This window comes from Nerophis lumbriciformis, linkage group LG03, assembly GCF_033978685.3.
Source record: "Nerophis lumbriciformis linkage group LG03, RoL_Nlum_v2.1, whole genome shotgun sequence".
Classification (NCBI taxonomy): Eukaryota; Metazoa; Chordata; class Actinopteri; order Syngnathiformes; family Syngnathidae; genus Nerophis; species Nerophis lumbriciformis.
The window spans coordinates 68247501-68262858 of record NC_084550.2 but is presented as its reverse complement, the minus strand read 5'-3'; the positions used below and the strand labels follow the sequence as shown (position 1 = coordinate 68262858).

Here is a 15358-nt window from a genome sequence, read left to right as displayed (position 1 = left end):
ATGTTATGTCATAGGAAAAATTTGGCTGCAATTTATCGTCTCCTATATGTGTGGTATCTGCAAGTTTGACTGCGACTCATTTGGCAACAGTCCCTAGGAGGAGTTTGCTAAATTACGACCCCTTCTTTTTCCCAAAAAATGACCAAAAACCATCGGAGCAAAGTTTGGCGCCGTGCCATGTCCTCATTTGATGTCATAGGAAAAAATTGGTCGCCATTTATCATCACCTACATGTGTAGTATCTGCGATATTTACCGCGACTCATTTGGCAACAATCCCTAGGAGGAGTTTTCTAAAGTACGACCCCTTTTTTTGCCGAAAATTGACCAAAAACCATCGGAGCAAAGTTTGGTGCCGTGCCACGCCCACATGTTATATCATAGGAAAAATGTGGTTGCAATTTATCATCACCTCCATGTGTAGTATCTGCGATTTTAACCGCGACTCATTTGGCAACAGTCCCTAGGAGGAGTTTGCTAAAGTACGACCCCTTTTTTTGCCGAAAAATGACCAAAAGCCATCGGCGCAAAGTTTGGTGCCGTGCCACGCCCACATGTTATGTCACAAGAAAAATTTGGTTGCCATTTATCATCACCTATATGTGTAGTATCTGCGATATTTACCGCGACTCATTTGGCAACAGTCCCTAGGAGGAGATCCTTAAAGTGCAACCCCTTTTTTTTGCCTAAAAATGGCCAAAAACCATTGTAGCACAGTTTGGCGCCGCGCCACACCCACATGTTGTCATAGGAAAAATCTGCTCGCAATTTCTCATCTCCTATATGTGTAGTATCTGCAATTTTAACCGCAACTCATTTGGCAACAGTCCCTAGGAGGAGTTTGCTAAAGTACGACCCCTTTTTTTCGACGAAAAATGGCAGACGGAAACCAAGATGGCCAACTTCCTGTCTGTTTTTGAATATGAGTTCTTCAGACTTTCATGTGCGTCCCATCATGATTGACGTCTCCTGCAATTTCCGTGTCGATAAGTGAAACTGGTAGGAGGCACTCTTTTTTTTTTTTTTTTTTTTGTTAATCATTTTGAAGGTGGCGCTAGAGAGCCAACTTTGAAATTTCATTTTAGGGATCACAAAAATATGAAATATTCGCCATACCAAACGCGCCTGCAAAATATGAAGACTTTCCGTGCAAGCCGAGGGCCTCGAAAAGGCGTCCAAACGTATAAAAGAAAAAACGCCCTAATAATTAAAGCACAGATCGTCTATTTGGAAAAATAAACATAGAAGAGACCTGAAATATCGATACGAGCCGATATCGATATTATTGATATTTGTAACGATTGTTCAATAATTTATTTTTTTTGTACAAATGACAAAATAAACCAAATTCCAAAAAATAACTTCATTTTTAAAAACTGCATTATTTAATGTTTAAATTTTATACCAACATAACTAGCTTTACGTAACGCCCTCGACTCCTTGTTTGGATTTTTTTTATGTCAGGCAAAAACTGATTTTCAAGGCAAAAACTGATTTTCAAGGCAAAACTGATTTTCAATGTAAAAACTGATTTTCAAGGTAAAAACTGATTTTTCAAGGAAAAAACTGATTCTCAATGTAAAAACTGATTTTCAAGGCAAAAACTGATTTTCAAGGCAAAAACTGATTTTCAAGGCAAAAACTGATTTTCAAGGCAAAAACTGATTTTCAAGGTAAAAACTGATTTTCAAGGTAAAAACTGATTTTTCAATGTAAAAACTGATTTTTCAAGGCAAAAACTGATTTTTCAAGGCAAAAACTGATTTTCAATGTAAAAACTGATTTTCAAGGTAAAAACTGATTTTCAAGGTAAAAACTGATTTTTCAATGTAAAAACTGATTTTTCAAGGCAAAAACTGATTTTTCAAGGTAAAAACTGATTTTTCAAGGAAAAAACTGATTCTCAATGTAAAAACTGATTTTCAAGGCAAAAACTGATTTTCAAGGCAAAAACTGATTTTCAATGTAAAAACTGATTTTCAAGGTAAAAACTGATTTTCAAGGTAAAAACTGATTTTTCAATGTAAAAACTGATTTTTCAAGGCAGAAACTGATTTTCAAGGCAAAAACTGATTTTCAATGTAAAAACTGATTTTCAAGGTAAAAACTGATTTTCAAGGTAAAAACTGATTTTTCAAGGCAAAAACTGATTTTCAAGGTAAAAACTGATTTTCAAGGTAAAAACTGATTTTTCAAGGCAAAAACTGATTTTTCAAGGCAAAAACTGATTTTTCAAGGCAAAAACTGATTTTTCAAGGTAAAAACTGATTTTTCAAGGAAAAAACTGATTCTCAATGTAAAAACTGATTTTCAAGGCAAAAACTGATTTTCAAGGCAAAAACTGATTTTCAATGTAAAAACTGATTTTCAAGGTAAAAACTGATTTTTCAATGTAAAAACTGATTTTTCAAGGCAAAAACTGATTTTTCATGGCAAAAACTGATTTTCAATGTAAAAACTGATTTTCAAGGTAAAAACAGATTTTCAAAGCAAAAACTGATTTTGTTAGAAAGCCAATCCCAGAGCTTGGGGGCGGTCTAAAGGGACAAACTTCCCGCAGAGAAGCCGTTTTTCGCCTGGTGCCAGTGTTTGACTTGTCTCTATTCAATAGCACAGTGCTTCTCAAATATTAGTCACAATAACTAGTTACATTTCTCTACAAAATAACCTCGCTATTTAAACAGGACTGCATGGCGCAACATTATTTTTGGATGCCAAAAAGTGCTTATGACAAAAAGTGCATGGAACACGTTGCCTCAAAGTATTCGAATAGAACACAGTCAGTTACAACTAGAGATGTCCGATAATATCGGCCTGCCGATATTATCGGCCGATAAATGCTTTAGCGTGTAATATCGTAAATTATCGGTATCGGTTTCAACCTCCCGATTTTCCCGAGAGATTCACAAATTTCAGTGCCCCTCCCGAAAATCTCCCGGGGCTACCATTCTCCCGATTTCCATCGGGACAACAATATTGGGGGCGTGCCTTAAAGGCACTGCCTTTAGTGTCCTCTACAACTTGTCGTCACGTCCACTTTGCCTCCATGCAAACAGCGTGCCGGCCCAGTCACGTAATATAAACGGCTTTTACACATACCTAAGGGAATGCCATGCATACTTAGTCAACAGCCATACAGGTCACACTGAGGGTGGCCGTATAAACAACTTTAACACTGTTACAAATATGCGCCACACTGTGAACCCACACTAAACAAGAATGACAAACACATTTCGGGAGAACATCCGCACCGTAACACAACATAAACACAACAGAACAAATACCCAGAACACCTTGCAGCACTAACTCTTCCGGGACACTACAATATACACCCCCGCTACCACCAAACCCACCCTCCTCAATCGGTAATTAAGAGTTGGACAATATCGGAATATCGGATATCAGCAAAAAAAAACATTATCGGACATCTCTAGTTACAACCAATCATCCCACACTTCTGTTTTAAACAGTGTTGACCAGCTATGCAGGATAGAGTGATGATCATTTGTTGTGCTGACGAGGTTCTTTGTCTTCTTTTTTTTTATAACCTAACGGATTTCCCTTCAAGTTCTCACAGGTGAGTTTTTTTCCCTGATGACTGACATTAGAAACAAAAAATACAAACACCCTCAGGATTCACACTTCTAATAATGCAACATGGATTCAGACATGAAGATATTTGCAATAAAAGGAAATTGTTGTTCGCCGCTCTAACAGATTACATTCTAACAGAGGATTCCACAACATTTAGGGGGGTGTCTTTTAGGGGGAATTAGATACCTGTGCGTCAGGGGTGTCCAAGTCAAGGCCCACGAATGAATTATCCAAGGCCCCTGGGATGATATTTGATTAGTATTACAAACCCCGTTTCCAAATGAGTTGGGAAATTGTGTTAGATGTAAATATAAACGGAATACAATGATTTGCAAATCATTTTCAACCCATATTCAGTTGAATATGCTACAAAGACAACATATTTGATGTTCAAACTGATAAACATTTTTTTTTGTGCAAATAATCATTAACTTTAGAATTTGATGCCAGCAACATGTGACAAAGAAGTTGGGAAAGGTGGCAATAAATACTGATAAAGTTGAGGAATGCTCATCAAACACTTATTTGGAACATCCCACAGGTGAACAGGCTAATTGGGAACAGGTGGGTGCCATGATTGGGTATAAAGGTAGATTCCATGAAATGCTCAGTCATTCACAAACAAGGATGGGGCGAGGGTCACCACTTTGTCAACAAATGCGTGAGCAAATTGTTGAACAGTTTAAGAAAAACCTTTCTCAACCAGCTATTGCAAGGAATTTAGGGATTTCACCATTTACGGTCCATAATATCATCAAAGGGTTCAGAGAATCTGGAGAAATCACTGCATGTAAGCAGCTAAGCCCGTGACCTTCGATCCCTCAGGCGGTACTGCATCAACAAGCGACATCAGTGTGTAAAGGATATCTCCACATGGGCTCAGGAACACTTCAGAAACCCACTGTCAGTAACTACAGTCGGTCGCTACATCTGTAAGTGCAAGTTAAAACTCTCCTATGCAAGGCGAAAACCGTTTATCAACAACACCCAGAAACGCCGTCGGCTTCGCTGGGCCTGAGCTCATCTAAGATGGACTGATACAAAGTGTGAAAGTGTTCTGTGGTCTGACGAGTCCACATTTCAAATTGTTTTTGGAAACTGTGGACGTCGTGTCCTCCGGACCAAAGAGGAAAAGAACCATTCGGATCGTTATAGGCGCAAAGTGTAAAAGCCAGCATATGTGATGGTATGGGGGTGTATTAGTGCCCAAGACATGGGTAACTTAAACATCTGTGAAGGCACCATTAATGCTGAAAGGTACATACAGGTTTTGGAGCAACATTTATTGCCATCCAAGCAACGTTACCATGGACGCCCCTGCTTATTTCAGCAAGACAATGCCAAGCCACGTGTTACATCAACATGGCTTCATAGTAAAAGAGTACGGGTACTAGACTGGCCTGCCTGTAGTCCAGACCTGTCTCCTATTGAAAATGTGAAAAATATGAAGTCTAAAATACCACAACGGAGACCCCGGACTGTTGAACAACTTAAGCTGTACATCAAGCAAGAATGGGAAATAATTCCACCTGAGAAGCTTCAAAAATGTGTCTCCTCAGTTCCCAAACGTTTACTGAGTGTTGTTAAAAGGAAAGGCCATGTAACACAGTGGTGAACATGCCCTTTCCCAACTACTTTGGCACGTGTTGCAGCCATGAAATTCTACCGTATTTTCCGCACTATAAGGCGCACCTAAAAACCACAATTTTTCTCAAAAGCTGACAGTGCGCCTAATAACCCGGTGCGCTTTATTACGATTCATTTTCATAAAGTTTCGGTCTCGCAACTTCGGTAAACAGCCGCCATCTTTTTTCCCGGTAGAACAGGAAGCGCTTCTTCTTCTACGCAAGCAACCGCCAAGGAAAGCACCCGCCCCCATAGAACAGGAAGCGCTTCACCCGCCCCCGGAAGAAGAAGAAAAAACGCGCGGATATCACCGTACGTTTCATTTCCTGTTTACATCTGTAAAGACCACAAAATGGCTCCTACAAAGGACAAGGATCCGGTTCATAAAAAGACGCAATCTCTCCATCCGCACACGGATTACTACCGTATTTCACAGCAACTGATATTCCTGTGAACTGCACTGTGGAACGGGAGCACGTACGGTGAATATTCGCACCACAGAGAATGAGAAGTCATCCTTCACTGTGGTTCTAGCTTGCCATGCTAACTTCCACCCATGGTGATATTCAAAAGGAAGACCTTGCCAAAAGAGACCTTTCCAGCCGGCGTCATCATAAAAGCTAACTCGAAGGGATGGATGGATGAAGAAAAGATGAGCGAGTGGTTAAGGGAAGTTTACGCGAAGAGGCCGGGTGGCTTTTTTCACACAGCTCCGAAGGCGAACACACCTTCACTAAGACGGGCAGATAGCGCCGGTCGACATACGCCAACATCTGCCAGTGGATCGTAAATGCCTGGGCAGATAGTTTCGGTCACAACTGTGGTCCGAGCTTTCCGGAAGGCAGGATTCACAGAACTGCTGCACAACAACAGCGACACTGAATCCGATGACTTCGACGAGGCGGAGCCGGCCATTTTTGGATCCCACGCTTGCGCAACTTTTCAATTCGGACACCGAAGACGAAGAATTCGAAGGATTTACGAATGAAGAATAACTTCAGAAGGTGAGCGCTATGTTTATTTTGTGTGTTGTGACATGAACGTTCGAGCAACATTATGTTGCTATTTATTGCTCTACACCATTTTGAATTTTACTATGTTTGTGATTGCACATTTGCGTACATTTTGGGACAGAGTTGTTAGAACGCTGGTTTTCAATATATTATTAAAGTTTGACTGAACTATCTGACTGTTTTTTTGACATTCACTTTAGCGCAGCGTTTTTTTGACATTCACTTTAGCGCAGCGTAGGCGCGGCTTTTAGTCCGGGGCGGCTTATTGGTGGACAAAATTATGAAATATGTAATTCATAGAAGGTGCGGCTAATAATCCGGTGCGCCTTATAGTGCGGAAAATACGGTAAGTTTATTATTATTTGCAAAAAAAAAATAAAGTTTATGAGTTTGAACATCAAATATGTTGTCTTTGTAGTGCATTCAACTGAATATGGGTTGAAAAGGATTTGCAAATCATTGTATTCCGTTTATATTTACATCTAACACAATTTCCCAACTCATATGGAAACGGGGTTTGTAGAAGCAGGCCACAGCCGCCTGCTGCTGTTTTGCGCGCACCAATACTCCATCAGTGTTGGCGCTGGGAATTTTCAAAATGGGGTCCCTGGGCCCCCCATCAAGTCGTAAAAATGGGCAAATTTTTGGGGGTCCCACTTTTTCGTAAGCGTTTTGAAAACAAATGATAAATGTATGCATTATCCTGTTATATCTCACGTTCTATATTGTGTTTTGGAAAAAGGTTGTCTTAAACGTTCCTTAATTCATTAAAAAAAAAATAATACAAAAGAAAACTAATTTTTATGCGTATGTAAATGTAGTCAGTTATAAACATCCATTCACGGATCTAAACTTTACCGCTGTCGGTATTTTTTTCTATATTTTTATTGTAATATTTTCAGAATGTGTTTGTTCTATTTTTGGCCAAAGTAAGACAAAGTAGGCAATCAATCAATCAATGTTTATTTATATAGCCCTAAATCACAAGTGTCTCAAAGGGCTGCACAAGCCACAACGACATCCTCGGTACAAAGCCCACATACGGGCAAGGAAAAACTCACCCCAGTGGGACGTCGATGTGAATGACTATGAGAAACCTTGGAGAGGACCGCATATGTGGGTAACCCCCCCCCTCTAGGGGAGACCGAAAGCAATGGATGTCGAGTGGGTCTGACATAATATTGTGAGAGTCCAGTCCATAGTGGATCCAACATAATAGTAAGAGTCCAGTCCATAGTGGGGCCAGCAGGACACCATCCCGAGCGGAGACGGGTCAGCAGCGCAGAGAGTGCGCAGTGCACAGAGCGCAGCGCAATCTAAAGTTGTCTTCATTTTTTTAGTTTTAATGCCATGATTTTAAGAGTGCAGAGATTTTCCTCCGTGCGGCCCCTGACACCCCTGCCGCACGTTATCGGCTCCAAAAGTCAGGCCAGATTGAAGTCACAATATTTGTGAATACTTGCTAAATATAGCAAAGTTGGCAACACGGATCCCTCCTCCTATATTTTCTTATTCTCTGGCAGACGAGGGGTGGATGCATATTGCTACTTACTGTACGGAGTTGTAATGACAAGTCCGATCATAACGAAGAAGTCGTGTCCAATCTTATTTGTAGCGGCCTGCCACAGATAAATGAATGTATCGTATTTTCCGCACTATTAGCCGCACCTAAAAACCACAAATTTACTCAAAAGCTGACAGTGCGGCTTATAACCCGGTGCGCTTTATATATGGATTAATATTAAGATTCATTTTCATAAAGTTTCGGTCTCGCAACTACGGTAAACAGCCGCCATCTTTTTTCCCCGTAGAAGAGGAAGTGCTTCTTCTTCTACGCAAGCAACCGCCAAGGTAAGCACCCGCCCCCATAGAACAGGAAGCGCTTCTTCTTCTACTGTAAGCAACCACCCGCCCGCGTAGAAGAAGAAGAAGCACGCGGATATTACGTTTCATTTCCTTTGTGTGTTTACATCTGTAAAGACCACAAAATGGCTCCTACTAAGCGACAGGTTTCCGGTTCATGAAAAGACGCAATCTCTCCATCCGCACACGGACTACTATTTCACAGCAACTGCCTAAAGACTTTCAAGAAAAGCTGGCTACTTTCCGTGCATATTGTAAAAACAAGATAGCTGAAAAAAAGATCCGGCCAGAGAACATTATCAACATGGACGAGGTTCCACTGACTTTTGATATTCCTGTGAACCGCACTGTGGATACAACGGGAGCACGTACGGTGAATATTCGCACCACAGGGAATGAGAAGTCATCCTTCACTGTGGTTCTAGCTTGCCATGCTAATGGCCAGAAACTTCCACCCATGGTGATATTCAAAAGGAAGACCTTGCCAAAAGAGACCTTTCCAGCCGGCGTCATCATAAAAGCTAACTCGAAGGGATGGATGAAGAAAAGATGAGCGAGTGGTTAAGGGAAGTTTACGCGAAGAGGCCGGGTGGCTTTTTTCACGCAGCTCCGTCCATGTTGATATACGACTCCATGCGCGCCCACATCACGCTGGTTTTTAATATATTATTAAAGTTTGACTGACCTATCTGACTGTTTTTTTTGACATTCCTTTAGCGCAGTTAGATGCGGCTTGCAACACGGGGCGGCTTATAGGTGGACAAAGTTTTGAAATATGCCGTTCATTGAAGGCGCGGCTTATAACCCAGGGCGCCTTATGGTGCGGAAAATACGGTAGTGCTTTGTGCACAATAATGAAGAAAAAACAGCCTTCCTATAACAGTTCTCACCAAGCTGTGCACATACGATGATCAAATAATGTCTTGGTAAGATGAAGTTCCAACCTTAACCCATGCCTAAAGAGTTAATTGTTTCTTAATATTTGTGTCCATATAGCAGGCCTGTGCAATTATTTTGACTCAGGGGGCCAAATTTAGAGATAAAAATGTGTCCGGGGGCCTATCTATCTATCTCTCTCTCTCTTTGTGTGTGTGTGTGTGTGTGTGTGTGTGTGTGTGTGTGTGTGTGTGTGTGTGTGTGTGTGTGTGTGTGTGTGTGTGTGTGTGTGTGTGTGTGTGTGTGTGTATACAGTATATATATATATATTAGGGCTGGGCGATATTGCCTTTTTTTAATATCGCGATATTTTAAGGCCATGTCACGATACACGATATACATCTCGATATTTTGCCTTAGCCTTGAATGAACACTTGATGCATATAATCACAGCAGTATGATGATTCTATGTGTCTACATTAAAACATTCTTCTTCATACTGCATTGATATACAGGTAAAAGCCAGTAAATTAGAATATTTTGAAAAACTTGATTTATTTCAGTAATTGCATTCAAAAGGTGTAACTTGTACATTATATTTATTCATTGCACACAGACTGATGCATTCAAATGTTTATTTCATTTAATTTTGATGATTTGAAGTGGCAACAAATGAAAATCCAAAATTCCGTGTGTCACAAAATTAGAATATTACTTAAGGCTAATAGAAAAAAGGGATTTTTAGAAATGTTGGCCAACTGAAAAGTATGAAAATGAAAAATATGAGCATGTACAATACTCAATACTTGGTTGGAGCTCCTTTTGCCTCAATTACTGCGTTAATGCGGCGTGGCATGGAGTCGATGAGTTTCTGGCACTGCTCAGGTGTTATGAGAGCCCAGGTTGCTCTGATAGTGGCCTTCAACTCTTCTGCGTTTTTGGGTCTGGCATTCTGCATCTTCCTTTTCACAATACCCCACAGATTTTCTATGGGGCTAAGGTCAGGGGAGTTGGCGGGCCAATTTAGAACAGAAATACCATGGTCCGTAAACCAGGCACGGGTAGATTTTGCGCTGTGTGCAGGCGCCAAGTCCTGTTGGAACTTGAAATCTCCATCTCCATAGAGCAGGTCAGCAGCAGGAAGCATGAAGTGCTCTAAAACTTGCTGGTAGACGGCTGCGTTGACCCTGGATCTCAGGAAACAGAGTGGACCGACACCAGCAGATGACATGGCACCCCAAACCATCACTGATGGTGGAAACTTTACACTAGACTTCAGGCAACGTGGATCCTGTGCCTCTCCTGTCTTCCTCCAGACTCTGGGACCTCGATTTCCAAAGGAAATGCAAAATTTGCTTTCGTCAGAAAACATGACTTTGGACCACTCAGCAGCAGTCCAGCTCTTTTTTTCCTTAGCCCAGGTGAGACGCTTTTCGCGCTGTTTCTTGGTCAACAGTGGCTTGACACGAGGTATGCGGCAGTTGAAACCCATGTCTTTCAAGCGTCTCTTGGTGGTGGATCTTGAAGCACTGACTCCAGCAGCTGTCCACTCCTTCTGAATCTCCCCCACATTTTTGAATGGTTTTTTTTTCACAATCTTGACCAGGGCGCGGTGATCCCTATCGCTTGTACACTTTTTCTGACCACAGTTTTTCTTTCCCTTTGCCTCTCCATTAATGTGTTTGGACACAGAGCTCTGAGAACAGCCAGCCTCTTCAGCAATAACCTTTTGTGTCTTTCCCTCCTTGTGCAATGTGTCGATGGTTGCCTTTTGGACAGCTGTCAAATCTGAAGTCTTCCCCATGTTTGTGTAGGCTTCAGAACTGGACTGAGAGACCATTTAAAGCCCTTTGCAGGTGTTTTGAGTTAATCAGCTGATTAGTTTGTGGCACCAGGTGTCTTCAAAATTTAACCCTTACACAATATTCTAATTTTGTGACACACGGAATTTTGGATTTTCATTTGTTGCCACTTCAAATCATCAAAATTAAATGAAATAAACATTTGAATGCATCAGTCTGTGTGCAATGAATAAATATAATGTACAAGTTACACCTTTTGAATGCAATTACTGTAATAAATCAAGTTTTTCAAAATATTCTAATTTACTGGCTTTTACCTGTATGCTACTTTAAAACTTTCATGCAGAGAAGGAAATCACAACTAAAAAAAAAAATCACTATTTTTTTCATACGGTGTTGATCTGGAAATGTTTGCCTCTGCATTTTGATGGTGTGGACGTGTGGCACCGAACGGAGATGTTGACATGCGGAGTAAGCACTGTTCATTCTCTAGCGGGTGACTTTTCAAAATATGCTACATATTAGCAGTAATGCTACTTTTTGTAGCAACGCTTTCGCCCCACACTTGACAAATTACGGTTGTCTGTTCAACATATTCCCACTTGAAGCCAAACCACCGCCAGACGACGGACCCCCTGCTGTTTTTTGGGGGAATAATTATTCCTTCATTTGTTACCAGATTCGCACCTTCTTTCTCTCGTATTGCCGCTCACACGGCTACACTAGCATCACAGCTAACGTTACCCATGCTGCTACCTCTCTGCTGCGCGCGGGCGTATACGTATGTGACAGTATGTGACGTGCGTAAGAAGGTGCGCTTGCTGTCTGTGAGAAGGAGACACAAGAAAGAGTGAGGAGAGCCTGTAGTGTAATGCCCGCAGCTAAAAGCAACTGTGTGAGAACGTATACTCCAATATCACGATATAGTCATTTTCTATATCGCACAGAGACAAACCCGCAATATATCGCGTATATCGATATATCGCCCAGCCCTAATATTTATATACATACATACTAGAGATGCGCGGTTTGCGGGCACAACCGCGGAGTCCGCGGATTATCCGCGGATCGGGCGGATGAAATTAAAAAGAATTAGATTTTATTCGCGGGTCGGGTCGGGTCGGGCGGTTGAAATAAAAAAAAAATAGATTTTAAATAGATTCAGGCGGGTGGCAGTTAAACCAATTCGGAAATATATATACATAGTTAAATGTTGTTACCCACATACGAAAAACGAGCAGGCACCTGCTGCATATGCCGCAACAGAAGAAAAAAAGAAAAAAGAGATGGACACTTTTACGGAGCGGAGAAGGGATGCCTCGCCGGGGTCCGGGACCGAGGCCCCTTCCCCCGAGAGGGCCCCACCGGGAGCCGTAGCTGAGGCGATCCGCGAGAAGGGCCCGACGCACGTCCAGGGTCACCACCGCGCCCACCGACACCCCGCCTCGTCCGCCTTCGCCGCGGCCGGCGTCACGCGCAGCAGGTAAGCAGCTTACCTGCCCGCCACCCCCGTGGCCGGGGGCTCGTAACAGGGGTCACTCCGCGCGCTCCGCCCGCGCAGCTTACCTGCCCGCGCAGCTTACCTGCCCGCCACCCCTGTTGCCGGGGGCGCGTAACAGGGGTCACTCCGCGCGCAGTGCGCTCACGAAAGGGGTGGGGCTCACCCTGGTTGATATAGACAGCAGGACGGTGGCCATGGAAGTCGGAACCCGCTAAGGAGTGTGTAACAACCCACCTGCCGAATCAACTAGCCCTGAAAATGGATGGCGCTGGAGCGTCGGGCCCATACCCGGCCGTCGCCGGCAGCGAGACGCGCTTGGAGGTGCGCTCAGCGCGGCTCCCATATGATTGCGCACTGGTGTGCGTCTGGGTCGTGACAGCGTGGCACGCGAATGTCTGCTGCATTGGATCAGTCTCCTTTCTTTAACAGGCAAAAGCTTTATAACCTCACTAATGCCTTGCATCGTCTATATTAGATATATAACAACGGGCGGGTGCGGGCGGGTGCGGTTCTGATCAAATGTTAGGTCGGGTGGATGGCGGATGGTTGACGACTTTCTGATGCGGTTGCGGATGAAATAATTGCCTATCCGCGCATCTCTAATCACTGCACATCATAACGTCAGCTACACTTTACATCTTAAAGATATAAAAAAATTAATTGGGAATGTCCGGCGGGCCAGATTGAAAAGCTTAACGGGCTGCATGTGGCCCCCGGGCCTTAATTTGCCCAGGTCTGCCTTATGGTGTAGTTCATTTTCTAGCGAAGAGCAGAAACAAAGGCGATAGCATAACTACCAAGCTAATGCACATTTTTGTCCGGGTGTTGTTGTAAGATGTGTGTTGCGAGGAGAGTGCGTTTACTGATGTGCTCCTCAGGACCTCGCCGATGACCTCCAGTCTCCCCCAGTGGTGTGTGTGAACGGGCCGGAGGACAAGCTGTTCCGCAGTCAAAGTGCCGACATCACGCTGTCCTCTGAGAAGGAGCGAATCAAGAAGATGCTCTCTGAGGGGTACCAACACACATTTCACATCAGGGAGTCCAATCTTATTGCCATAAATGTCCTCATTCATGGGAAGAGAAATAGTTGACTTTCTCTTTGGTCGTATGCTTAAAGCTGTGTGAAAGGGTGCTTTCTATTCTTTCTCGCCAAATAGAAACCATTTTAAATCCAATTATGAAACACAAAGGGAACATTGAAGGTGACCTCCGACAAACAAGGAATTTTGCCTATCGTTCCTAATCTTTATGAGAGACAAGAAGACAAAAGGTTTTGGGTTTTTTTGCATTCAAACTTATAATGTTTGGCTCGTTCTTGGTAGCTAGCAATGCAGCTAATGTTAGCAATCAATTCTACCTCTAAATCACTTTCAAAATGCGTACAAAAAGCGTCAACAATACTTCATTTACGTTGTGTAACCAGTATAATAACCAAACTGTAGCAACATTGTTATTGTAAGAATGAACACTGAGGAACTTCTTTTTCTAGCGTGCTAACACATCGCCTTGCGATGGTGTCAGGCTCAAACACCGATGACATCTATTAGACAAGACAAGAAGCAAGGAATCAAACAATTTAGCTCATGAGGAGAAACGTCTGGGGCTGCACACTCAGCTACAGCCTCCCACCACGCTCTGAAGGTAGTCCCAATGCGCTCCTCCTTTTATTTGTGTGTGTTTGTGTATATATATATATATGTATATATATGTATATATGTTTGTATATTTGTATATATGTAATATTGTGTGTGTGTGTATGTATATATATATATATATATATATATATACATATTATTACATATAAACAATATTACATATAAACATACACACACATATATATATATATGTGTATATATGTGTACATATAATATTGTGTGTAAATATACATATATCCATCCAGCCATCCATCCATTTTCTACCGCTTATTCCCTTCAGGGTCGTGGGGGGCGCTGGAGCTACAATAGTGTGGAAGGCGGGGTACTCCCTGGACAAGTCGCCACCTCATCACAGGGCCAACACAGATAGACAGACAACATTCACACTCACATTCACACACTAGGGCCAGTTTAGTGTTGCCAATCAAATATATATATATATATATATATATATATATATATATATATATATATATACACACACACACACACAATATTACATATAGACAAACACATATATATATATAAACATACATATATATGTATATATGTGTGTGTGTGTGTGTAAATATACATATGTATATATATATATATATATATGTATATATGTGTGTGTGTGTGTAAATATACATATGTATATATATATATATATATATATATATATGTGTATATATATGTGTGTGTGTGTGTGTGTGTGTGTGTGTGTGTGTGTGTAAATATAAATATGTATATGTATATATATATATATGGATGTGTGTATATATATGCAAACGTTTTGCAGGCATGATGAGAAAGGTGGTCAAAAATGTGATTGTGGAACAAAATTTACACCAAAACGTAATATCTCGACCAGTAATTCTCAAATTGTGGTACTCCATCTCGTTGTATGTCATAGAACAATTTGATGAAATACTGTTTTATTTTCGTATATTCAAACTAGGGTTGTACGGTATACCGGTATTAGTATAGTACGTACCGCTATACCGTCTTCAGAAAGTACCAGTCCCCGCCGTCACGTCATGTCGTTGCTGGTTTTACGAGCAGAGGAGCATGTTCGGCAGTGCACACACACAGAGTACTTACAAGCAGACACAGTGTGTAGACAGAAAAGGGAGAACGGACGCATTTTGGTGTAAAAAGTAAAGATAAAGGTGAAGTTATAACACTGAAAAGCCCTCAGGAAGAGGTGCCTTAAGACATGGCTAGCTAGTTAGCGGCTAACGTCCATCCGCAGTCGTCAGCTACTTCTAAATCACTAATCCTGGCCTCCATGGTGACAAATAAAGTGTGTTTCTTACAAGTACGAGGAGTAGCTAAACAGCTCACTGGCGTCAAAATGTAAACAAACGCCATTGGTGGATCTACACCTGACATCCACTGTAATGATACCAAGTACAGGAGCGTATCTAGTCGATACTACTATGATTAA

The 15358-nt window shown here is 41.9% G+C and overlaps 1 protein-coding gene across 4 annotated transcripts in view; it reads left to right on the top strand.

Annotated features, from left to right (window-relative positions):
* LOC133589238 (homer protein homolog 3) overlaps nucleotides 1-15358 on the top strand; it is a 100006-nt gene that overhangs the window by 55708 nt on the left and 28940 nt on the right. For 3 of the 4 annotated variants that reach the window (XM_061941892.1, XM_061941893.1, XM_072912879.1), the window contains exon 8: nucleotides 13153-13286. In XM_061941892.1, coding sequence (XP_061797876.1) covers nucleotides 13153-13286 — 134 coding nt within the window. The remainder of the gene's footprint in view (nucleotides 1-13152; nucleotides 13287-15358) is intronic. The other variant, XM_061941894.1, reaches the window with a different exon arrangement.